Consider the following 25289-nt stretch of genomic DNA (forward strand, 5'->3'; position numbering starts at 1 on the left):
AGCTTTAGTAATGAACTCATGGTCAGTCTAATTTCATCTATTCCCATTCCCTTGGATTACTTTGATATAAATCCCAGATAAATCATTTGATTCGCAAATATTTCAATATGTATTTCTAAAAGACATTAAAATATTGTTACAATTCATTATCAAACCTAAAATTTAATAATAATTCCTTAACAACATCCATTTTCCAATTGTATCATTTTAAAAAGTGTGCATAAGAATCCAAAAGATAATTGGTTGATATGTCTTCTAAATTTCTAATATATAGATCCTTAGCCCTGCTCTATGTTCATCCTGCAATGTATTTATTGAAGAAACTAGGTTGTTCATGATATGCAGTTGTCCACATTTTGTAGTTTTCTGATACATAATGGTGATGTCATTTAGCAGTTTCTTGACCCTCTCTTTCCTATAATCTAATAATTAGTAACAGCTAATTACTAATTACTAATTACTATAACTAATCTAGTAATTAGTTACAGCTAATTAGTTACAGCTTGATATGATCGGGTCTAATTTTTTTGGCAAGAATATTTTATGGGTGGAGATGGGTACATATGTATATAATGTCTGGAGGTCTCCTTTTCAAAGACATTGATGAGCAGTATCTACATCCATTATTTTGTAGTATTGTATAATTACTTTTTCATTTATTAATACTGGCATACTATCAGTTTTTTCTTTATTAACTGAACTGTGGCTAAAAGAAAAACCAAAGAGCTTTAAATTAAGAGGAAGCATGTTAATAGCTCTTTTGTGTGTGTGTGTGTTTAATATCATTAAAATATTGATCCAATTCTGCATGTTTTTTATATCCATTTGCCTGTTTCTCTTTCCATTTCTAAGTAGATTGATATGATCTGATTTGCGCCCCCCCAACTTTTTCTTTCACTTTAGGATCATCCAGGCTTTTGGGAAGATAAAACACTGAAGGGCAGGAGTAGAAGCTGGGAGTCAGATTAGGGGGCTTTAGCAATGGTGGCTTGGGCCAGGGTGATAGGAATGGAGGAGGTGAGAAGTAAATGATTTGGGGATGTAATTTGATGATAGAGTTGACATAATTTGTTGAGAAACTGAATATAGGGATGTGAAAGAAATAAAGGACTCAACAATGACTTTGAATTCAGAACATAAGTAACAGGAAGGACTGGTTGTATTTGATTGCCATGAGGAAGATGTAGTTAGAACAGGTTCACAAGGGAAGATTGGGAGCTCTGAAGAAATAAAGAATGAATAGTCCAGTGGGCTCAACAGCTAATTGAATGACTTCATCCATGCTACTGAATGGATTGATGTCAGCAGGAGGGAGATCTTGAGAGTGTTTTGAGGGCTCTGTGCATTGACCTGTCTTGTTATTAATGATTGGGGTCATTTGACCAGTGACACAATGCTAGGAATAAGCTGAAATGTTGTATGAAAAGAGTCCAAAGGGGATCTTGACAAATCTAAGATAGATTGAACCATGGAAGATGAAGTTAACCTAAGTATTGTAGATGTGAACTGTCTAGCAAACATATCTATTTGAGGAATAGCATTGTTAGGAACAAACAATATTTGTTCAAATACACAGGTTTTTTTTTTTTTTTTGTACCAGGGAATGATACAAAATCCCAATCTGCTCTTCATAGCCATGTTCCTTTAATTAAATCCAATGATATCCCTTATTACAAAATGGTACAGTATTGCCTTGTTTAAAGGATTATTGTGAAAAATAAGTGAAATAATAAGGCACTTAACATATCATATAGGGAAATTTCTTTTTATCCTTTATTTATTTATTTATTTAGAATTAAGTATTAGCCAAAATTAGAGTTCCGAATGAGCTTTTAAGAGCCTCTTGAATAATAGTAAGACTAGAAATTCTCTAGGACCTGAAAAATCTGTTCCCCGGGGACAGATTTTCTTGTCAGTAGCCCCCAATGCCACCTGAAAATGTCAGCTCCCTTTTTCTCATCTTCCTCATTTTGCTTTCACCTCATTCAGCCTTATTACTAACCAATTTTATGGTTTCTATAATATTTAAGTCATTCTATTCCTCCATGTAATAAGATGATTAATAAAGTTCTCTTTAACATATGTAAGAACAACACTTAATTAAGCTATTACAGTATTGTTTATGTGAGTTTATGGGATTTGAAAACTATCTTTCCCTTTCATTTTAGAGAAGAAGTCATAATGATTTTTGGAAGCTGTGTTTAATTAAGAGATGTTTAGCTACAGCGTATGTTCTATAAAACAAATTCTATAAAAAAATCTTAATGATATCATCAGAATCATTTGTATGGTAATTATCTGGAAATGGCTCTAATTATAAATATCATCTATAGCTATATCCAATCATTTCTTACATAATGCAATGTGAGATAAATAATATTTACTTGACTAATGGTTAATATAGTCATAAGTGTGGAATGAATCAATTCAAATAATAAAGGTGTGAAGTACATTGAAAGAATAAAATATATGTAAAACTAATAGATACAGATTAGTGGTTGTTTATAACTTATAAACATTAAGTACTAAGATGCATTCTTACACTAATATATGATATATAAAATATAATATATATATTATAATTTATATATATATATATATCTCCAAGGTGCTTAACCACTGAGCCACATCTCCAACCCTTTTTAAAACTTTTTTATTTTGAGACAGGGTCTTGCTAAGCTGTTTAGGGCCTTGCTAAATTGCTGAGGCTGGTTTTGCACTCGAAATTCTCTGGCCTCAGTGAACCTCTAGAGCCACTGGAATTAAAGGTATGAGCCACCATTGGCTGGTAGAGATGTTTCTGTGGGTATATAAAGAAAACTATTAAAAACTGATACAAGGGCTGGGGATGTGGCTCAAGCAGTAGTGTGCTCACCTGGCATGCGCAGGGCGCTGGGTTCAATCCTCAGCACCACATAAAAATAAAGATGATGTGTCCACCGAAAACTAAAAAATAAATATTAAAAAATTAAAAAAAAAAAAAAAAACTGATACAAGCCCGGTGTAGTGGCACACACCTGTAATCCCAGCATCTTGGGAGGTTGAAACAGGAGGATCGTAAAGCCAGCCTAGCAATTTAGTGAGGCCCTAAGCAACTGACAGCCTGTCTCAAAATAAAATATAAAAATGGCTGGGGATCTATCTTAGTGGTTAAGCCCCACTGGGTTCATTCCCTGGTACAAAAAAAAAAAAAAAACCTGATACACGTTAAATGACCAACACAAGAATGGTAAATAGTTTCTCTGGCATTCATATATTCCTTGTTTTTAAAGCTATTTACATACATACAGAGAAAATGCATTTCATACATATGAAACATAACGATTCCTACAACTACCACATTTTTGTACTGAGTGATTCAGTTTTCCTCTTGACCTAGTTCTTTATTAAGAAAATTTGTTTAAATCAGAAAACTGAGACCAAATCGTTTGCCAGTTCTGATGTCAACTAAAATCAACTTATGTAGATCATTTTTTGTGTGTGTCAGATGGTCTGTCTTGCTTTGTCCCTATCACATAGATAGCTGCATAATTTATTTTAAGGGTTTAAAAAAGAAAACCCAAAAGTTCTTCTTTTCTGGATTTTCTCTTTCACTTAAGTAAAATTTTCTCTTGGAGTTGAATGATGCAGAGATAAGTAAGGATTCTGGAGCCCTACTGGCTGAGTTGGTATCCCAGCACTGTTGCTGACTAACTGTGTGATATATGGATAATCCCATGGCTCATTTTCCTCCTGAGGATGATGATAGCAACACACATCTCACAGAGTTGTGAGAATAAAGTAGATATTACTGTCTAGAATACAGAAGGCATATAATACATATAATAGTCATTATTATTGCACAACTTTTATTTTACTTAATAGTTATTAAAAAATTCATGTGGAAAGGTATTCTTTAAGTGTTTAGCTTATGAAATTTCATAAACTGAACAATCCTCTATAACCAGCGTGTAAATAATGAAACAAACTCAGGCCCCTTTTGAGTTACTACCCTCTCTAAAGGTAACCAGTCTCCTGATTTTTCTAATCAGTTTCATTAATGGCTATTTGTAGTTGATATTACAGCTGTTTATAAGGGATTTATTGTGGTAATATTTTGTTTTTTATTTAATAACTAAGATAAATCTATTTGTTGATTAATCTTTTAATATATAGATATATTTTGTTTTCTAGGTTGAAAAAGCTCCTTGAACAAGAAAAGGCTTACCAAGCCCGCAAAGAAAAGGAAAATGCTAAGCGTCTCAATAAACTAAGAGATGAGCTTGTCAAACTCAAGTCCTTTGCACTCATGCTGGTGGATGAAAGACAAATGCACATTGAACAACTTGGCCTGCAAAGCCAGAAGGTACAGGATCTTACTCAGAAACTGAGGGAAGAAGAAGAAAAGCTCAAAGCCATTACTTCCAAATCCAAAGAAGACAGACAGAAACTGCTCAAGTTAGAAGTGGACTTTGAACACAAGGCTTCTAGGTTTTCTCAAGAGCATGAAGAGATGAATGCTAAATTGGCTAACCAAGAGTCTCACAACAGGCAACTTAGACTGAAGCTGGTTGGCTTATCTCAAAGAATTGAGGAACTAGAAGAGACCAATAAAAATCTTCAAAAGGCAGAGGAAGAACTTCAGGAATTGAGAGATAAAATTGCCAAAGGGGAATGTGGAAACTCCAGCCTCATGGCAGAAGTGGAAAATCTCCGAAAGCGTGTGCTGGAAATGGAGGGTAAAGATGAAGAGATCACGAAAACTGAATCCCAGTGCAGGGAACTGAGGAAGAAACTGCAAGAGGAAGAACACCATAGTAAGGAGCTCAAACTTGAAGTTGAGAAGTTACAGAAGAGAATGTCTGAACTAGAGAAACTGGAAGAAGCATTTAGCAAAAGTAAATCTGAATGCTCCCAGCTACACTTAAATCTGGAGAAAGAAAAGAATTTAACTAAAGACCTGCTAAATGAATTGGAGGTAGTTAAAAGTCGAGTTAAAGAACTTGAGTGTTCTGAAAGTAGACTGGAAAAGGCAGAATTGAGCCTCAAAGATGATCTCACAAAGCTGAAGTCATTTACAGTGATGCTGGTTGATGAAAGGAAAAATATGATGGAAAAAATAAAGCAAGAAGAGAGAAAAGTGGATGGACTCAATAAAAATTTTAAGGTGGAACAAGGCAAAGTTATGGATGTAACTGAAAAATTAATCGAAGAAAGTAAGAAACTTTTAAAACTGAAATCTGAAATGGAGGAAAAGGTGTACACTTTGACAAAGGAGAGAGATGAGTTAATAGGTAAACTGAAAAGTGAAGAAGAAAAATCCTCTGAATTAAGCTACAGCGTTGATTTGTTAAAGAAGAGACTTGATGGTATGGAAGAAGTGGAAAGAGAAATAACAAGAGGAAGGTCTCGAAAAGGACCTGACCTCACCTGCCCAGAAGATAATAAGATTAAGGAACTAACCCTTGAAATTGAGAGGCTGAAGAAGCGTCTCCAACAGTTGGAAGTAGTGGAAGGGGATTTGATGAAGACAGAGGATGAGTATGATCAGTTGGAGCAGAAATTCAGAACTGAGCAGGATAAAGCTAACTTCCTCTCTCAGCAGTTAGAGGAGATCAAGCACCAAATTGCCAAGAACAAAGCAATAGAGAAAGGGGAGGCTGTGAGCCAGGAAGCTGAGCTGAGACACCGATTTCGATTGGAAGAGGCTAAGAGTAGAGATTTAAAAGCCGAGGTACAAGCTCTCAAAGAGAAAATTCACGAGTTAATGAACAAAGAAGATCAGCTTTCTCAGCTCCAAGTAGATTATTCAGTCCTTCAACAAAGATTTATGGAAGAAGAAAATAAGAACAAAAACATGGGGCAGGAGGTCCTCAATCTGACCAAAGAGTTGGAGCTTTCTAAGCGGTACAGCCGTGCCCTCAGACCCAGCGTGAATGGGAGAAGAATGGTGGATGTGCCTGTGACATCCACCGGGGTGCAGACAGAGGCCGTGGGCAGCGAGGCAGCCGAGGAAGAAACGCCGGCCGTATTCATACGAAAATCCTTCCAAGAAGAAAATCACATCATGAGCAATCTTCGACAGGTAGGACTGAAAAAGCCCATGGAACGATCCTCTGTCCTAGACAGGTATCCTCCAGCAGCAAATGAGCTCACTATGAGAAAGTCGTGGATTCCGTGGATGAGAAAAAGGGAAAACGGCCCATCAATCACGCAGGAGAAAGGGCCTCGAACAAATTCCAGTTCCGGGCACCCAGGAGAACTAGTTCTTTCACCAAAGCAGGGCCAGCCCTTGCATATCCGAGTGACACCAGACCACGAGAACAGTACTGCCACTTTGGAGATAACCAGCCCCACATCTGAAGAATTTTTTTCTAGTACCACCGTCATTCCTACATTAGGGAATCAGAAACCAAGGATAACCATTATTCCATCACCAAATGTTATGTCTCAAAAAACAAAAAGTGCAGAACCTACTCTTGGCCCAGAACGAGCCATGTCCCCAGTCACAATTACTACGTTTTCCAGAGAGAAAACCCCAGAAAGTGGAAGAGGCACGTTTGCAGACAGGCCCACGTCCCCCATTCAGATAATGACAGTGTCTACTTCTGCAGCGCCAGCCGAAATTGCAGTTTCTCCAGAATCCCAGGAAATGCCCATGGGAAGGACTATCCTCAAAGTCACCCCCGAAAAACAGACTGTTCCACCTCCAGTACGAAAATACAATTCCAATGCCAATATCATAACCACGGAAGACAATAAGATTCACATTCACTTAGGTTCCCAGTTTAAACGATCCCCTGGGACTTCAGCTGAAGGAGCTAGTCCAGTTATTACTGTTCGGCCAGTCAACGTGACAGCTGAAAAGGAGATTTCCACTGGCACTGTCCTTCGCTCTCCCAGGAACCATCTCTCTTCACGACCTGGTGCGAGCAAAGTGACGAGCACCATCACCATAACACCAGTCACAACTTCATCCACTCGAGGAACCCAGTCAGTGGTGAGTATAAGAGGTTCCAAAGCCCTGGCCAGAGGAGGATGGAGAAGTAAGGAGTGAGATTAACTAAGCACCCACAATAAATCAAAGCCGTGTACCTTCCCCTCCATTGGAACCCACTCACTGATGTTTCCTATAGCACCATCTACACTGATAGATGAAAATTAAGCAATCTAATATTTTGATAAATTGGGCCAATTTTGAGGGAAATTTTCATTTATTCATGTAAATTGTGGAGACACTTCAAATACTTGCAAAGATGGGCTCTTTGAAATGGCAGCACAGGGTAATCCTGAGGTTTAAAATTTGATTTTTATGTTTAAAATACTTTTTAAAACGATGACAGGAGGAAACAGTCAATATTCAAGAAGAACTAAAACAGTTCCTAGGTTATATTTCTAAACCTAAAATATACTATATGTGATTGTGTATGGTCATAGCCATGCTTTATTCCCAAAATAAGATTAAAAGATTTTGATATAAAAATATTTTAAAGGAAAAAAAGTGATTTTTATATGATTAAGAATTACCTTTTTTTCTTTATAGTAGAAAACAGATACATATTTTGAAAAATAATTAAAATTTGGTGTTTAATTATTTAAAAAAAGAACTACCCTTTATTTAATTGTATCTTGCAGAGAGCAGGCACTTTATACATATTTATTTGATAACTAGCAGGAATGATTATTTTAAAAAATGTTCAAAGTGCAAACACTAGGGCTTAAAAAGAAGTTATATTTTTCAAAATACTTCCAGTGATTGTATTTATTTATTGGGGACAAGATTCTTATAGAAGAGATTAATTATTTAGATATTAATTTAAGCTAATAGACTAGAAATTATGATCTTTAGGCTCTGAATTTTGAACAAATTCTATAGCATATATTGAAATCTCTTAAAGACAGGAAAGTCATGATTTAAATATAGAAACTGTGGCTTATTTCCCTAAATGCTCAATATAATTTACATTAATTCTCTTTGCCAAAATTCAGACTCAAGACAGACTTCAAAGTGTGAATTACTAATTGCTTTGCCAGTAAAGCTTTTCATTACTGGCTCTACAGAAGCCAAATAACATTCAAAATTATTTGCCCTTCTCAAATGATTTAGGACTGCTTTTTAGGCAACACAGAGTATAGTTTGGTTATGTAGGGTCTTTCTTCTTTCTGTTGCATTTTATAAAAACGTTGTGGGGATGTAAATTATTGTAATTTGGAGTAGATTTTCTGTTGTAACATCTTATTCCTATTTTGAGTATCCTATCAGGATAGCCTTACCTTCTGTAGCAACATTTTGGACCACCTATTAAACCCAATACATAAATAGGATTTCAAAATAGTTGCCTAAGATTTCTAAAGGTCTGAATTGTAGGTATACCAGATCCTATTAGAGCAAGGACAACAAAAGGTTTAGGACACCCCTTTGAGAATGTCATCAGGCTAGTTCATGTGTGCACTTGTTCATTCCACATTTGTTGAGTGTCAGCTATACTTTGGCCATGGAATTAGGTGTTGGCATGTGAAGAGGACTTTAGAAGTACTTGACTGAGTGGGAGAGGCAGGACTGGAACTTACCCAGTGGTTCTGAAACAGGTATACCCAAAGGACCGACCAGAGAAGTCTTCACAGATAAGGTGGGATTTTCAAGAAGGAAAAGAATAGGAATATGAAGGCAGAACAGTATGTGCAAAGGCATTATGATGTGAAGCAGCCTGGCATTTTTTGGGAAATATTGAGCATCCCACTGTGCTGGGAGCATAGAGAAAATCCAAGTGCAGAAAATGGAAAAGTACACTTGGGTCAGATATTGAAGGCACAGACATGTTTTATGAAATTGATATTTCATTTCATGGAGTGGCAAAGGGGAGCCATTGAAAGGGTTATGATCATGAAAAACATTACATTATTTTTGTTTGAGAAAGACTTGTCTAGAAAACTATTTAAAGGATAAATTGGAGGGGATGGCTGCTAAAGACAATGCTACTGCAATTCTCTAGGCAAGAGATGACTTGAACTTCGGTAGTGAAAATGAGGACAGAGATATACTGAAGATAGAATTGAAAAGATTTCATGACAAATTGAGTATAGAAGGTGGCTCTGAGGTTTCTGGTTTGGTTGTCTGGATGTCTTGGATGAGCAGCATAGGGAGACTAACTCTTTGAAGAAGAGGATAAGCAATGTTTGAGACATGTTATTTTTAGATGCCTGGGGGATGCTGTAAATTTCCAGTAAGTAGCTGGAAATACAGATCTGCATTTCAAGAGAGAATTGAAGGCTTGAGGTTCTAGTGCTTGGACATACTGGGTCAAACTAAGGGGATTCTGAGAGTGAGTGTAAAACTGAGAAATGGCTGAGAATAGGACATGATGACACTCATATTTAGAAGGCAGACAAGGTAGAACAAGGAGCCAGCAAGAGATCGAAAAGAAATCATCAGAGACAGGAGATGAACTGGTGAGATTCACATACAAAATCCAAACAAGAGAGTGTTAGGATTTTAAGGTCAGCAATGACACTAAAAAATGACAGGCACCTGAAGTCATAAGGAGTGAGAGGAGAGCTGCTTCATCTGCAATGTAGGGAAGAAGGGAGAGTGGAGATAATTTGTGTAACAGTAAGAGTAAAATTGCCTGAGTTTATACCTGGAGGCCCATATTTTTGCCATGAAATGGACATTAAGACCATCTTCAGTAAGGATAGAGGAGGTAGGGTAGTACTTAAAAAGAGAAGAATATTCAACATAGATGTTTCTAGAGAGGAAAAAAGGACATAACCAGAGCAAATTAGATACCAATTCCAAGTTTCTTAAACTCCTTTTTTTTTTTTTTTTTTTCTGGGGAAGGGTTGTCATCTGTGGGTGTTTCTGTGTGTCAAGAGTCCTGTGACGTTCAAATTGATGGCATGTTCAGGGGAAACTCACATCTCCCTTCTGCTTTCTCTTACAGTCAGGACAAGATGGGTCATCCCAGCGGCCTACACCTACCCGCATTCCTATGTCAAAAGGTATGAAAGCAGGAAAGCCAGTAGTGGCAGCCCCAGGAGCAGGAAATCTGACCAAATTCGAGCCTCGAGCTGAGACTCAGTCTATGAAAATAGAGCTGAAGAAATCTGCAGCCAGCAGCACTACCTCTCTTGGAGGGGGGAAGGGCTGAGGGCAGTGGCTAAGGGGGTATGTTGTGCAGATGCTACTGCTGCTGTGAAAATGAGTCTTCATCTGTTTGTGCCAACTCTTTACATGTACTAATTTAAGTTTTAAACACCTTGTTTATAAAATAACCAACTAATAGCCATGTTTCTTTCCTATTTTGTGCATTTGTTTTGATGCTTGGGGAACAGAAGTAATTACCCAAACTGCTGTTTGCTGTGTGGTTCATTGAGGATGTTGGGCTTGTGGTGGAGCCTGACTTCTAGTTTCAATTTTGCTTCTAGCAAGTGGACCTATCAATTAGCCCATCAATTAAGAAACCCTCAGTTTGTTCATCAGTAAAATTTGGGGACTGTACACCTATTCTTAAAGGTTGACTCACATAATTTCTAATCTTAAGCCAAATTTAATAGGTATTGTTCTATGGTAATTTTTTATTTTTCAAAAACTCTAAAATAGGACATAGTTTAGTAATTGTCACTTGCCTTTATCAAATACTAAATTTGTGTGCTGGAAAAAGAATTGCATAGCTATCACAGGGCTTGAACCTCTAAAATATTGCAGAAACAAAGCTTCTAAAATGATTTCAAGAAAGAACTTGAATGTGAAATAAAATGGAAACGAACTATGGAATCCTAAAAACAGAGTTTGACTTATTCTTGTGTGTTTGTGTACATTGTAGAAGTTTCGGCCACCTACAAACGATTCTCAGAATGTCATACAGAGTAATTTTAGAAATATTAATGTCAGACTTGTGCTCCATTCAAGTGTGTGACTGATTTAAGTTGTGGAGCACTTTGAATAGAGCTGCTAAATGACCATTTATAGCTCAACAGAAATTGTGATGAATAGAAAATAGAAGAAAGTAAATTCGGATACATTAATGCCAAGAAAAAAATGACATCATGCTTAGCTTAATTGAGTCCAAATATTTTACTCTGTTAAATGTGGACTTTACTTGCAAATGTAGAAATAGTTCAAGATTTGTGTGTGTGTGTGTGTGTGTGTGTGTGTGTGTGGGTGGAGAAATACATTATTATTCTTGTTAGTTTTTCTCATGTTTGAATCATTTTCTTTAATTTTAAGCATGTTTTAATAAGCATGAAACAGATTGTGAATGCAAATTCCAACTGTATTTGTGAGACTAACCATGTTAAAGTGGACAGTGTGCTTTGTAGTCACATAACAACAAATGAGCTCAAGGTTGGTAACCATAGCTTAGCACACTAAGGTCTTATGTAGACAGTACCTTTGCCAAAAGTTTGGAATCAAGTGTAGACTGTACCTTTGCCAAAAGTTTGGAATTAAGTAGGTCAACTTTACAGAAATACAATAACTACAAAGTTACAAATTTTTGTTTTTCCATTTTGGAATTGTTAGAATTTCAAAATTGTATGAATAGCACCTGATCTTGATATTTGGGAAAAAGTAATTTAAAAAAAAAAAGATGTATGATTAGTTTTTAGTCCATGAACAAACACATTTCTCTTTGTGTTCTCCTCACCACATTTCCTATACTTTGCAGAACTTGCACTTGAATTGTTTGTAGTGGTAGTAGATATAGATGCCTCATAGTATTCACAGGCTCTTTAATCATATTCATTTCCTACTATTCATCATTTCTCAGAATATGTATTAAAAACATTGAGTGAGCTGAAGTTGTGGCTCAGTGGTAGAGAGCTTGCCTATCACATGTGAGGCACTGGGTTCCATCCTTAACAACACATAAAAATAAAGGTATTAAAAAACAAACAAACAAACATTGAGCAATCATGTTAAAGACATGCCATATAATGGGATTGAAAATTTAAAGGGGGGTGGAAAAAGAGACTGAGAAAATAAACACTTTAAGAATTATGATTCTGGGCTGGGAATGTGGCTCAAGCGGTAGCGTGCTCGCCTAGCATGCGTGCGGCCCGGGTTCGATCCTCAGCACCACATACAAACAAAGATGTTGTGTCTGCCAAAAACTAAAAAATAAATATTAAAAATTCTCTTTAAAAAAAAGAATTATGATTCTGGGGCTGGGGTTGTGGCTCAGTGGTAGAGTGCTTGCCTAGCATGTGTGAGGCACTGGGTTTGATTCTCAGCACCACATATAAATAAATAAAATAAAGATCCATCAACAACTAAAAAAATATTTTAAAAAAGAATTATTATTTTGGTTTGGGATGTAGATTAGTGGTAGAATGCATGATTAGTATGCATGAGGCCCTGATTCAATAGCTGGCACTAAAAAAAAAAAAGAAATATGATTTTGGACAAGACAAATTTAAATAAGAGAACTTGCCATTTAGAATACCGACTTACATTTTTTAAGGGAATTTTTCCACTTTCATATAGTATACAAGCAAACCTTTCAAAAACAAGGACATTTGCTGCTTTTATTAATGCTTACCTGGGTATTTGTGAAGTATTTAGTATTACTGTAACATGACATACTATGTTTGAGCAAACGGGGGTATCAAAAGAACCAAACTGCATTCTTTTAGATTCTACCTGTCATTCTTCAGTGATTTATCAAAATCTTAATGTCAATTGCTGATGTCTTTGCTTTTACTTGCTCATACCATGCTATGTCATTTCTTCTCAAAGTTCATACCATCAGCTGGGAAAATGCTTCAAAGGTCTTAACAGTGTTTATTCATCTAGTGTTTATACATCTAGATCTTGGCATAGAGCCACCTACCTACAAATTACAACTGTTAAGAAAACTTGGCAGAAAAATACATAGTCACTTTCAGAAATGATAAAGAGCAATGGTCATGGCAGTTTTTCTTTGTAATTTTAGAACCAACTATACATTGGATAGCTTTGTTTTAAACCATATATTAGAAGTGAAATCTACTGGGAATAGGAGGTAGACAATTAAATGCACTCCAAATCCAGCTTCCATTTGTGAATATGTTTTTAAAAGTTTAATGGACTTCTTCAAAAGGGAATGTGATTACAAGTTTAATTTTTTTCTCTGTTCTAAAACATACTGTATAGTAAAATTAAAGGGGTCTCATCATGACTGATGTGTATAGCTCCAGCTCCAATCCCACCTTGAAAAAAACCCCAGGGGTTGAGAGGCTGAGTGTGTGTGAGGTGTCATTTCCATAGATTTCAATCTGATTGTGCCTTCTAGAGACATTCAGGGCACAATCAAGATAGCTATGGAGGAGACCCTGGTCTTCCTTCCATAGCCAGCTAAACTATTGACACTTAGCATTTTCTACCTCCTTTCATACTTCCCATTTATTCTCCAATAACCTTATTTTTCTTTTCTTTTTAAATTTTATGTTTATTTTTTTTATGTGGTGCTGGGGATTGAACCCAGTGCCTCACGCATGTTAGGTAAGCGCTCCACCACTGAGCCACAACACTGCCCCCACTAATAATTCATGTTTTTAAATTTACTCTAATTTGTCATATATGACAGCAGAATGCATTACAATTCATATTACATATAAAGAGCGCAATTTTTCATATCTTCATTTGTACACAAAGTAGAGTTACACCATTTTGTCTTCATATATGTACTTAGGATAATGATGTCTATCTCATTCCACCGTCCCTTTCCTACCCCCATACCCCCTCCCATAACCTTAATTTTCTTAAAGAGATTTATATATGTAGTTAAAATATCAGCCAGTGGAAAAAGACAATGAAAACAGACATTCCTTACCTTGTCTCTTGACATTTTAAGTTTTTTCCCTGGAGGAAACCATTGCCAACTCTTAGCTGTTTCTCCTGGCATTTATGTTCATATTCCTAAATAATGTGCTTGTGTTCTTTTTATTTCTAGGTTTTAAATATCTCGTCTTCTCATTTCCATGTTGAAAGTATAAGATTTAGACCTCTCATTTGTCCCCTTTTTTAACTCTTACCCATCCTCCTCAACATAATTACTTCACTATTTTTGATAAATCAGCAGCCAACATTTATATGTTTATATTTTTATATGTTTACAGTGTAAAGTTAAATATTCTTCTTGCTGAACCAAGTAGTATACTATGAGTGTGCCATCTTCCTCCTATTACTTTTCCCTCTTCAAAAGAACTGCTTTTTCATCTGCTTTGTTTTCTATACATCTATCTATTTTTTTCCCAAATGCTCCATTAGATCTGCCAAACACCCATCTGTAATTTTTCCAAACACTCAGACACATCAGCTTCACATTTTCCCCTGGAGACCTTCCTAGAGCAGCCCTTGGCTATTACCTCAGTCTAGGCTGGTTGTCCTCTAAGCCTGCTGCACAGCTGCTGTTCTGTTGCATAGGCTGATTCAAGGTTTCCTGATTCCTTATCTTCTACTTCTCTCATCTATGTACCTGTGTACTTGCATTTTGAAGTGCACCTTCCAGTAGTTTGTATATAGAGAAAAAAATCCTTCAGTGAACTCTCTGGATCAGGCTGGGAATAGGTCAGGGGAGGTGAGATGAGAATCTCAGTCATGTGTAAACTTTTCACTCCCTTGCGTTTGTTCTATGCTGCCCATTCCTGTGCCAAGGTCTAGAACTTCTTAGGCTAGTTTTCCCACAAAATAATCCTCTGGTCTTGGTAACAATGATTTAAGGCTATGTTCTTCTCTTTTCATGATCAAGCCATCTAATCTCTTTTGAGTTTCTTTTTACCTGAGTGCTCTTCCTCAGTCTCCCTTTCTGATTCTTCATTTTATGCATACATGCTAAGAATAGATGTTCCCTACATCTCTATCAAAAGCTGTTTTCCTACTCTGTGTGCTTGATCTTCTTATTTTATATGTACCCATGGCTTCAATTATCACCCATAACGTTCACAAGTCTTAAACCTCTATCTCCATTCAACTATGTATCCAAATTTATATTGTCTATCACCAATTCTACTTGTCTAATAGCCATTCTTAACATCTCTTCTTCCTTTCTTCATGACTTTTTTAAAATTATTCTCCAGCTCAGAAGTAGTAAAATAACTTACCCTGTCACCAGAGCTAGAACCCATTAGCCACCTAGACTCCTTCTCCCTCAGCCCTCAAATAGACTCATTCAGGAAGTCCTGTTTACCTGAACCCTCTAACTTCTCTAGCAGCCAAACCCACCTTTCCACTTCTACCAACACTGCCTAATTGAGATTTTAATGACTTCTCATCAGTATTACTATGATATTTCTAAATGGTCTCATAATCTCCATTCTCAAACTTTTACATTCCAATTTCTAATTGCAAGTTGATCATATCATTCCTCTAATGTACCCTCTAAAGTTTTCTCATTGCATATAGAATACAATGCCAGCTCCTTAGTTGGTACTCTGTTTCCTGTGGCTGGACTCTCTACCTCCCTACTCTTCTAAGCATCTTTCCCTTTCCCTTAATTGAACCCCTGCAAGCAAGGATCATGGAATTGGTCAATTTGTTTCTCCTCCTAGCATTGGCTTTTCTTGTATTTTTCTTTCTGGTGACTGTGTTCTTTCTGGTGACTGTGTCCTTTCTGTTCATAGTCTCTTTTACAAACACCACCTCCTCTAGGAAGATAAACTATTATTATAAAATCTTTCCTAGGGTTTAAAGGTCGGTTCATTGCTGTGAAAACTTGGCACTGAGGTAAAGAAACCAAATTAGTAGATGAAGGATGGCAGGAAGTGGTACAAGTAAGGTGTTTCTGATTCCTACGTTTGTCTGTAATGCAGACCAGTGAAAATGTCGTGGGAGGAACTCAAAAATCAAGCATGAGAACATGGGGGCAAAGGGAAGTTGGAATTCGAGGAAATCCTGGTATTTTTGTTCTAAAAGGTATGAGTTTCATCTGTTTTCCTTCAAAGGCACAGCAGCAGGTCAACAATGCAAAGCAGCTAGGAGTCCTGAGCTGGGGAGTTCTAGTCTCTGAAGCCATTACACAAATGATGAACAAAGGAAGCCCTATTACTTTTAATGAAGTGTAAACATACTAGCATGAATTATGAATGATCTTTCTTCACCTTCTCTGACTTTCCTACAGGAGCCTGAATAGCACTTTCTAAAAGGGAAAGTTTCAGAGGTTAGTCATGCTTTCTTGAAGAGTCCCCCAAAATAGGACAGAGAGGGTCTTATTTTAAAGGACCAAACAATACCACCAACAAACAGGATTTAGATTTAGGATGGATATCAAGGTGAACACTGAGAAGGATGGTTGCTCAACAACAGACTAGAAAACTGAGAGGGCTGAAAAGATTAGAAGTGAAAACCAGGAGACTGGAGCCATAGTCTCTTCTGCTACTAAAAGGCAAATTACCTTACCTTAGCTTATGGTTTAGTATAATCTTTTATTATTCTGGCATTCTTCTTTAGACATAATATGATATGCTTCTCTATTGTTCAGCAAGCAGCTTACCAGAGCCTTCTGCAACACTTTTCCTAAGAACTAAAGATTAATTGCTTCTCTGGTAAAAGTACTTTTAGTCTCTATACTTATGCTAATGTTATGTGTATGTCATGGGCAGAACTGCAAAGTCAGAGCTCTTTGGAGCTGAACCAGACCTTATAGATCAAGATGATAATTATCAATTATTCAAGAAAAACAGAAAACCTCCCGCCAAAAAAAAATTTAAAAAGGGGAAGAAAAATCTTAAGGCTTAGAGATGTCTATCTTATTAATGATGAATCCAGGATCAAAAATCAGTTCTAAATTTAAAGATAGATTTAAAACATTTGACATATGTGTCCAAAAGAAGTAGAACCTGAGCCTGCTTGGTGCAAATATTTACCTATTTGTTCACTATTTACTCCCCCTGCTCCCCTTTTTTAATTGAACCCAGGGGTGCTTAACCACTGAGACAAATCCCCAGCCCTTCTAATTTTTTAAAATTTTGAGACAGAGTCTCGTTAAGTTGTGTAGGGCCTTGCTAAGTTGCTGAGGCTGACTTTGAACTTGTCATCCTCCTGCCCCAGCCTCAGCTGCTTGAATTACAGGTGTGTGCTAACACACCTGCCCCCTCGCCCTTATTTTTTTCCCTGATGATTGAACCCTGGGGGCTCTTCACTACTGAGCTATATCGCCATCCCTTTTTATTTCTTATTTTGAGATGAGGTTTTTTGCTAACTTGCAGTCCTCCTGAGTAGCTAGGATTATAGGCATGTGCCACTGTACCTGATTCTACTATTTAGTTTTTATTTATGGTTAATGTTATATATGTGAGAACCAATTCAAACTTGCTTGTATCTGGGAAATAGTATTACACTGAAGATAAGAATTAGCTTGCCTGAAGAAGTTATTAGTCATAACTGTGATTATCAATAACTTCTGGAACCTGGGGAGGTAATGGGATGATTTGGACTGAGGATGGAGTGGGAAATGTTTTGGAAGGAAGCAAATAAAACTATTAGGTGGTGTACAGACCCCAAGAGAGTTTATATCATCTGGTTCAAAAGTTTTCTGGAGCAAATGACAAAACTGATTGTCGGAAGTATTTTTAATTAGCTGAAATGGATCCAAAAGAAGGAGTGTAAGTCCAAGTCAACAGGGCAAGTTCATTGAACTTCCTATTTAAAACAGATGTTTTATCAGAACTTATTAATTTCTGAATGTGATAATAACAGGATTGAATCATGAAGCAGTTTATGGATAGGAGGCACTTAAATAATACCTAAATATTCCTGCTTCTAAATGGTATATAGAATGTAGGACATTTTTACAGGTGGGTAATTGTCTACGGAAGCAAGTCCAAAGCTGAGGTTTGGTAGCTGGTGGAAAGGAAAAACACATTCCTAAGTTGGTTCAGTGTTCTTCAGGCAGAGCCCTGGTAGGTAAGGAGCCATGGAACATGGGAAGCAGGTGATAAGCCAGCAAAATTGATGAATATACAAGAAGAAATGTTTTCTGTAACTTGATATGTACTTTTCTACAGACAAAACAACCCTCCTGTACTGATGCAAAGTTCTGCTATGAGTTGAGCTTCTGCTATGTTTTGTCTTTGTTGTGTGATCTTAAAAGAGTTTTTGCCTATTAAACGGATGGCGTCTGATTTACTAGAGCAGACCTTTAAAATTCAGAGCTTCAAGTGTTTCCTTGCAGAGAGTTTTGCAGAGTAAAAACATGTACTGCTTGAGGAGTTACTGACTCTACAGGCAGTACATCTTTCTCCCTCTATAGCCAAGGAGATCTCCTGGGAAGAAGCAATATTTCAATTTGTTATGAGGTTGCACCACTCTAGCACTCAAGAGACATTCTCTCCAAATTTCTCCCCAAATACTGGCGGCTCATGCACACAGCTCAAGTCATGTGGTTTGCCAGCATTTTTGACATACCACCCATAGACAGCAAATAGTAAGGTCAGAAATCAAGTACAATTATGAATTGACAAGAAGTTGAACTTCCTTTGCATGGAAATTATCTAAAAGCTAGTGTAATAAAGAATGAATTAATAAGCCACATCAGTTCATCATAATGTCATAATAACAAAAAATGTATTTAAATGTGTTACCTGCAGTTTCTTATGGAAAAAAAAACATCAATACTGAAGAGAAACATACAGGGGAAAATATCTAATAAGTGCATTTTGGTAAATTGTTAATGTTAACAGTAACGTACAAATTTAATGTTCCTCATATGCATATGCTGATTAAGACTTAGGGATTTTTTCCCCTTTCCAATTAGAAAAAAAAGGAAATCATATTAATAAAGGTTTGTAGGGGGCCCAAATTTAAGTGTTGGTTATTTTGAGATCACTGATTGAGGTGGTACTTTGAACTTTAGTCTGATGATTACATGCTCTACAAATTACTAGTGTCAGAAAAATGTATCTATCAAACCAAAAATTATTACAGAATTATATCTGTACTGAGGTCACTTTAGAGGCCCCATATAACCTATACTTTATTCTTATTCTGAGATAAAATGAAGACAGAGTAGAAGATGGAATTAAATTTGCTGAGTTTCTAACTTTGGTAAAATGAAAACATTATTCTGTTGTACTAATTAATAAAAAAAGAAGAGACTGGAATTCTGCTCCTCCTTCCTTTTTTACAGAAATATAATGGCATTAATCTCCAAATTGTTAATTTTTTTTCTTGGCAACTGTGAACTCCATATGTATCAGAGAGTTTTGCTCTGTAATGACTTACTTCAAAATTTAATAGTGTAAAACATTTATTTCTTAGTTTTGGATACTGGGTGACTGATTCTTACCTAAGTTCACCTGAGACTTGGGGAAAGCACGGATAATAAGCAACTATAGGCTTAACAAAATCTCTTTAATAAAAGTTTTAATAAAGTCTGTTATAGATCTTGTCTCACTGTCACTATAAATGATACAACATGTGTCTTAGTGTATATAAAACAAGAAAATTTGGGCATAATTGTATTTTTAATAAAGTTTATTTACATAAATATCAACTGATTTATCATTAAAGTAGAATTTATGTATAATCATGTTATTTGGCATTATCAAGTATTTCTGAGACATTTCTCTATCTAAATATATGTGTGCATTTCCAATTTATTATTATTATTATTTTTGGTACCAGGGATTGAACTCAGGGGCACTCAACCACTGAGCCACATCACCAGCCCTATTTTATATTTATTTAGAGACAGGGCCTCACTGAGTTGCTTAGTGCCTTGGGGTTGCTGAGGCTGGCTTTGCACTTGCAATCCTCCTGACTCAGTCTCCCAAGCTGCTGGGATTACAGGCATAAGCCTGGCTCCAATTTATTAATTTGAAATAATAATGAAATGTAATGGTAGAGCTAAAATAATATTTCTTCTACAAATAAACCCATTGCCCCCATGTATTTTCACCAAATATTAATTATAAGTAGCTATTGTTAAAGATTTGAAAATGCTAGGATTAAGAGAAAGCACTCTAGGAATTAAGAGGCTTGCATATTCAACAAGAAAGAAGAGATGGGAGTAGCACAGAATGTCAATCCTGCAAGAGACATTAGAGATGATATCTAGTCTCATTTTGTATCAAGAAAGCAAAGGCATAAGCACTCTGAATCACATCTATAATAAGAATGATTCAGGATTTCACTCTTTTAAAATTGTTCCTATGCTTTCTTAAGGGAGGGAAAAGGAGAAAATACTTTAATTGAATTAAGGGGATTTGAGATCTAGGCCTTTTCATTCTTTGAAACCTACTACAAAAATTATTAAAACATAAGCATCAGCTGGGTGTGGTGGCGCACTCCTGTAATCCCAGTGGCTTGGGAGACCCAGACAGGAGAATCACCAGCCTCAGCAACTTCGAGGCACTAAGCAACTCAGTGAGACCCTATCTCTAAATAAAATACAAAATAAGGCTGGGGATGTGGCTCAGTAGTCAAGTAGCCCTGTGCCCTGTGTGCAATACTTGGTACCAAAAAATAAAAAATAAATTTTTAAAAAAGCATTTAGTGAGAAACAACATTTGAATCTTAAACTCTGATTTTTAATTACATAATGTTTTAATTTGTGCTTTGTTATTGTTTTGTCTGAAATATTGACACATTTTTAGGCATTTAAAGAAGTTAAATTCAGAATAATTTTTCAATGTAAAAAATATGATTTTTAGGGTTTTATGGTATGTTGAAAAATAGTATTATATGTCTTAAAATCTTTACAAAACCTTCACAGCTTCATTTGACTTTGCTATTGTCTATTCTATCTTAAAATCAAGTTGAAAGGCTGAGGAAAGGAATGGAAATATCTCCACCTAGTGGTTTCCCATGGGCAAAGTTAATAAAACCAAACAAAACATTTCTTTCCATGGAAGATTATCCACTGTGCATAATTAGCAGGAAACAGGTTTTTGGTATAATGAGATTTAATTATTGCTTATTCAGATATTAACTACAGAAGTAAGAACAAAATGTAGACTGGGATTGTGGATCAGTGGTAGAGGGCTTGCCTAGCATGTGTGAGGCACTGGGTTCAATGATAAATAAAATAAAGGTCCATTGAGAACTGGAAAAAAAGAGAATAAAATGTATAATAATAGATATTTGAAGTTAAAGAGAATAATAAGTGTAAATTTCTTCATGCTTTTGATAAACTCATTAACAAGTTTTTGGGCATGGAGGTAATAAAATTTTCAGGTGGAGAAATTATCTGAGGCTGTTATTTTCTTTTTTCTGCTCTATATAATCTCAGTGATGACAGAACTCTGTTTTATATTTTTCACCAATATAGTTCCATGCCTAGAATATTATAGACCTGTAGTTCTTAAATGGTTGAATAAAAGTGATGATGATATATGTTCATGATGGCATAAAGGTTAGTATAAAAGCAAAAACAATCAAATAAATATAAATATTAAATGTATATAATGTGACTAGACTGTTCTAATTACTATCTCAATATCTTAGTTTTGAAGAATGAATTTATATTTAAAAGCATATAGTTAATGCAAAAAGAAGCAGAGACAGGAGTGAGTCATTTGTGACTTCTTAGAATAGAGAATGGATATCTCCTTATTAAAAACAGCCCACATACATAAAAAAAATTAAAGGGGTATAAATATCATTCAGAACAGACAGTTTGGCCAAGAGAAGTCTATTTTCCCATTATGAGGCTTGTACATGGTAATTACTATCTTTGTATTCAGTCTATTCCTTGGGTAATATTGACCTAATATGGTTAAAATGTTAAGTCATGATTTCTAATGGGTTTTTGGAGGCAAAGCACATATGCCAATATAAAGAAGTTACGGAAGAATAGCAGGGGATCCTATTGGGCTTATGTACCTGTTTTTGTTTGTTTTGTTGTTTAACATTTATGGTCCTTTAGTGAAATGATGTAGTATTGATCATTTCATAAACTATCAGTTTGAGTTTCAGTTTAATTGAAAATCCTGTATTTTTCTTCTTTTTATAGAAAGCATCATCATTCACCAGTTACGTATGAACTCCAGATGAGATGGTAAACCAAGCACATACTGGGTCTGTGTACTTCCTCTGAATCCCTGTTGAATGGATATTTCTGCAGCTCTCTGTTATTACTAAGGTCCTCCATGCTACTGATCACAACTGGAAATGTCTTACTACTTCCAGTGATTTTTTTTTTTTTAGGATATAATGGAAAAGCTAAAAACAGCCTTGCTGAAAATATATAGTAAGAGCAAGTGAATTTTTGTGCCAAAAGAAATTTCCTTTTGGGAAGCTTTCAGGTCCATGGGCACATACTATGTAATTTATTTTTATAATACATTTTGTAACATGATTTTTTTCCCTAAAGTGTTTCTTTTTTCATAGTCTATGGCACATATATCTGTAGAATACACTGTTAGTTCTTTAAAGTATTGGTGTTGTTACATTCAAAATGGTAAACTATTATTATTTTCTTTTTATCAATCTGGTATTTCTGAAGAAAAGAAAGCATACCACTGAATTTCCCAGGGTAAATTCAAGAGGTAAAACCTAGAAACAGGATATTCTGGAAGAAGTTTGTACAACTATACTTGTACAATAGCATAGTTCTACTCATGGTTCAATACTCACAAATAATGCTCTGAGTTTAATTTAAATAAAGTTGCTCTTTCTGGTGTTTTGTGCCAAAAACCCAAGATGAATTGGTTTTCAAATAAATTAATGCAATGAGATACCAGTTTAATTGTAAAGGGAAACAGGAACATATATGAGTGACCATTCAATTATATTTCTTTTTTTTTAGTTGTAGATAGACACAATATCTTTATTTTTATTTGTTTATTTTTATGTGGTGCTGAGGATTAAACCCAGGGCCTCATGCATGCAAGGCAAGCACTCTACCACTGAGCTACAACCACAGCCCCTCAATTATATATCTATTTGCATTATTTACTTACATGTATAAGACATGATAAGAACTGTGATAAAGATATTTCTTCTTCAACAAAGGCTTGCAAATAAAAACTGACCTATATAATGTCAGCATCATTTTAAAATTAGAGAAATCCACTAAAATTTTCCCCGATTTTGATAATTTTTCATAACCACATGTATGTAGGAAATATTCCTTTAAGCTAAAAGCACAACATCTATTAATCTCAACATCAAAGCTGCTGTTGAATTTAGATTTATGTGAAAATGTGCATCTAAAGTATACTTGAAACTCTAGTAATTCAGTTTTTTTAAACTTGTGTTTTTTTAAAAAAAAAAAAACTTTGCTAATATGGTATTTTCAATAAGGTCTTTAAAGATAGTTTAAAGGTAAATTAAGAGTTGGAGCATCAATTTCTGAATGCAGAAGTCATTTATCAAATAATTTTCCTGAGGTTAAGGAGAAAATGCCACACAAGAAACACTGTTGGCTAATCTCTGCAGACCACAGGTTGTACTAGGGTTTATAAACCGCAGAGGGGACTCCACATTGAGTCTCTGGAATGAAAAAAATTAATACTAAATTTCCTTTTCAATGTAACCTTGGAAGATTTTAAGATATACCTTGTGGAATTGGCACATCATTTTCAATATGTATTATAAATGAAATAATTATATTTTGTTAAAATTATTTTTCCTTTTTCTTTTTTTAAATAAAAGAAATGCTACAGTAGGCTTGCCCTAGCTTGAATGATTGTGGAAGCATCACAAAACCTCCTGTGATTTTGAATACTGACTCAGAAAACTAGAGTGTGTATGTGTGAAGATTTTAAAAACTGTTTTCTGAAAAGGTTTAACTGTAATGACATTTTCAATTAGAAAATAGTTTTATTTAACATTGTTAAATTTTTCAAGTCACAGTTAAGTGTCCTATTTGCCAATGTTCATATATATGATGGCAAAAACATTTGGATATGTCACAGATTAGCATTTGAAGTGAATTAATTTTTTTTCAACTTGTGGAAATTTTACTATGCTAATAGTGAAAAGGTTAGAGGATAAGAGTTTAAATACTTGTTGACTTTAAATTAAAATATTATTAGCAATTTATGTATATTTGGGTCTAAAGTGCTTTTTCCTCCTGAATTTATAATGAAAATTGGTACTTACAAGACTAGTGAGGACAGTGGTACAGTCAATAATTTAGACAGACACGGAATTTTTTTTCTGTCTATGCTATGACTAATTTCTGTTTAGACATGAATGAAATCTGAGTGACAGATGAATACAATTAATCACATTTAATTTTTTTTTTTTGGTACCAAGGATTGAATTCAGGGGCACTTGACCACTGATCTATATTCCCAACCCTTTTTTGTATTTTATTTAGAGACAGGGTTCTCACTGAGTTGCTTAGCACTTCATCATTGCTGAGGCTGGCTTTGAACTGGTGATCCTCCTGTCTCAGCCTCCTCAGCCACTGGGATTACAGGTGGTGTGCACCACCATGCCAGGATACTCACATTAATTTTGAACTGAGGGAATATCAACAAAATAGATCATAAATACTCACACCTTGATGTCTATATCCAATTGAAAATGTTGACTATATATGAAATCTTGGCACTATAGTAGGATTGCATCACATAATTACTGTATCTTTTATTTTAAATGAATCTATCTCAATCATTACTCTGAATGAGAATCATTTTTGAATGTAATAAATGTAAATGCTTTCTGAAGTAAAATCATAATCTGTTTCCAGTTTAAGGCACAATGACTGAATTAACCCATTATTTTAGGCTTTTCTTCTTGAGAACACAGTGTTTTTGGAGGGTGTCTTCTGCAGGTTCCCCCGCTTCAAGTATCTCATAAAGTATTGGGGGTTTGATGAAGATAAAGATAAATAAACCAGATGTCTGGTTTCTGGAATGTTAATAAACTGTGAATAATCCATTGTATCTTAAGACAACCATAAAAAAATTTATAATGTGGATCATCTAGTTTAAGCATTAACGAAAACATTGACACTACTGAAATAATTCAAAACTCCAAGAACCATTGGCAAAACAAAATAAATGATGTATCAGGAATGCAATATTTTTGTCCTTTCATTAGTGCTGTGATTGAATTTTCCTGGTGGGGGAACAGAAAAAGTAAGCATAGCAAAAGTAAGTTGCATTCATGAGCTTTATGAACAATATATCTAAAAATAGCTGAAGTACAAAATGGAACTTTTAAAAAAGCATAATGGGCACTTGAGGCATATTCACCTTCTGTACCCCCCAGTGCTATGCCTCTACTAAAAATACTAATTAGGAAGCAGAAACATAAAAGAATAAACTTGCTATAATAAATTTATAACAATTGGGAGTTTGTTGATTATTAGTATTTTTTAAAATTTTCAGTATTTATTCCATAGTTATATGATGACAAATGTGCTTGTTCTCTAGGGAAA

At 35.4% G+C, this 25289-nt stretch overlaps 1 protein-coding gene across 3 annotated transcripts in view; it reads left to right on the plus strand.

Moving 5' to 3' along the window:
- Filip1 (filamin A interacting protein 1) overlaps positions 1–24929 on the plus strand; it is a 163358-nt gene extending 138429 nt beyond the window's left edge. The window contains exons 5-7 of one of the 3 annotated variants that reach the window (XM_005340337.5): positions 4174–6979; positions 9921–9978; positions 21909–24929. In XM_005340337.5, coding sequence (XP_005340394.2) covers positions 4174–6979; positions 9921–9978; positions 21909–21949 — 2905 coding nt within the window. In that variant the 3' untranslated portion in view covers positions 21950–24929. Of the gene's footprint in view, positions 1–4173; positions 6980–9920; positions 11076–21908 lie in introns of those variants that run through there. The other 2 variants (XM_005340336.5, XM_078019713.1) reach the window with 2 other exon arrangements.
- The last annotated feature ends 360 nt before the right edge of the window (positions 24930–25289 follow it).

The sequence above is a fragment of the Ictidomys tridecemlineatus genome, chromosome 8 (assembly GCF_052094955.1).
Source record: "Ictidomys tridecemlineatus isolate mIctTri1 chromosome 8, mIctTri1.hap1, whole genome shotgun sequence".
Lineage (NCBI taxonomy): Eukaryota > Metazoa > Chordata > Mammalia > Rodentia > Sciuridae > Ictidomys > Ictidomys tridecemlineatus.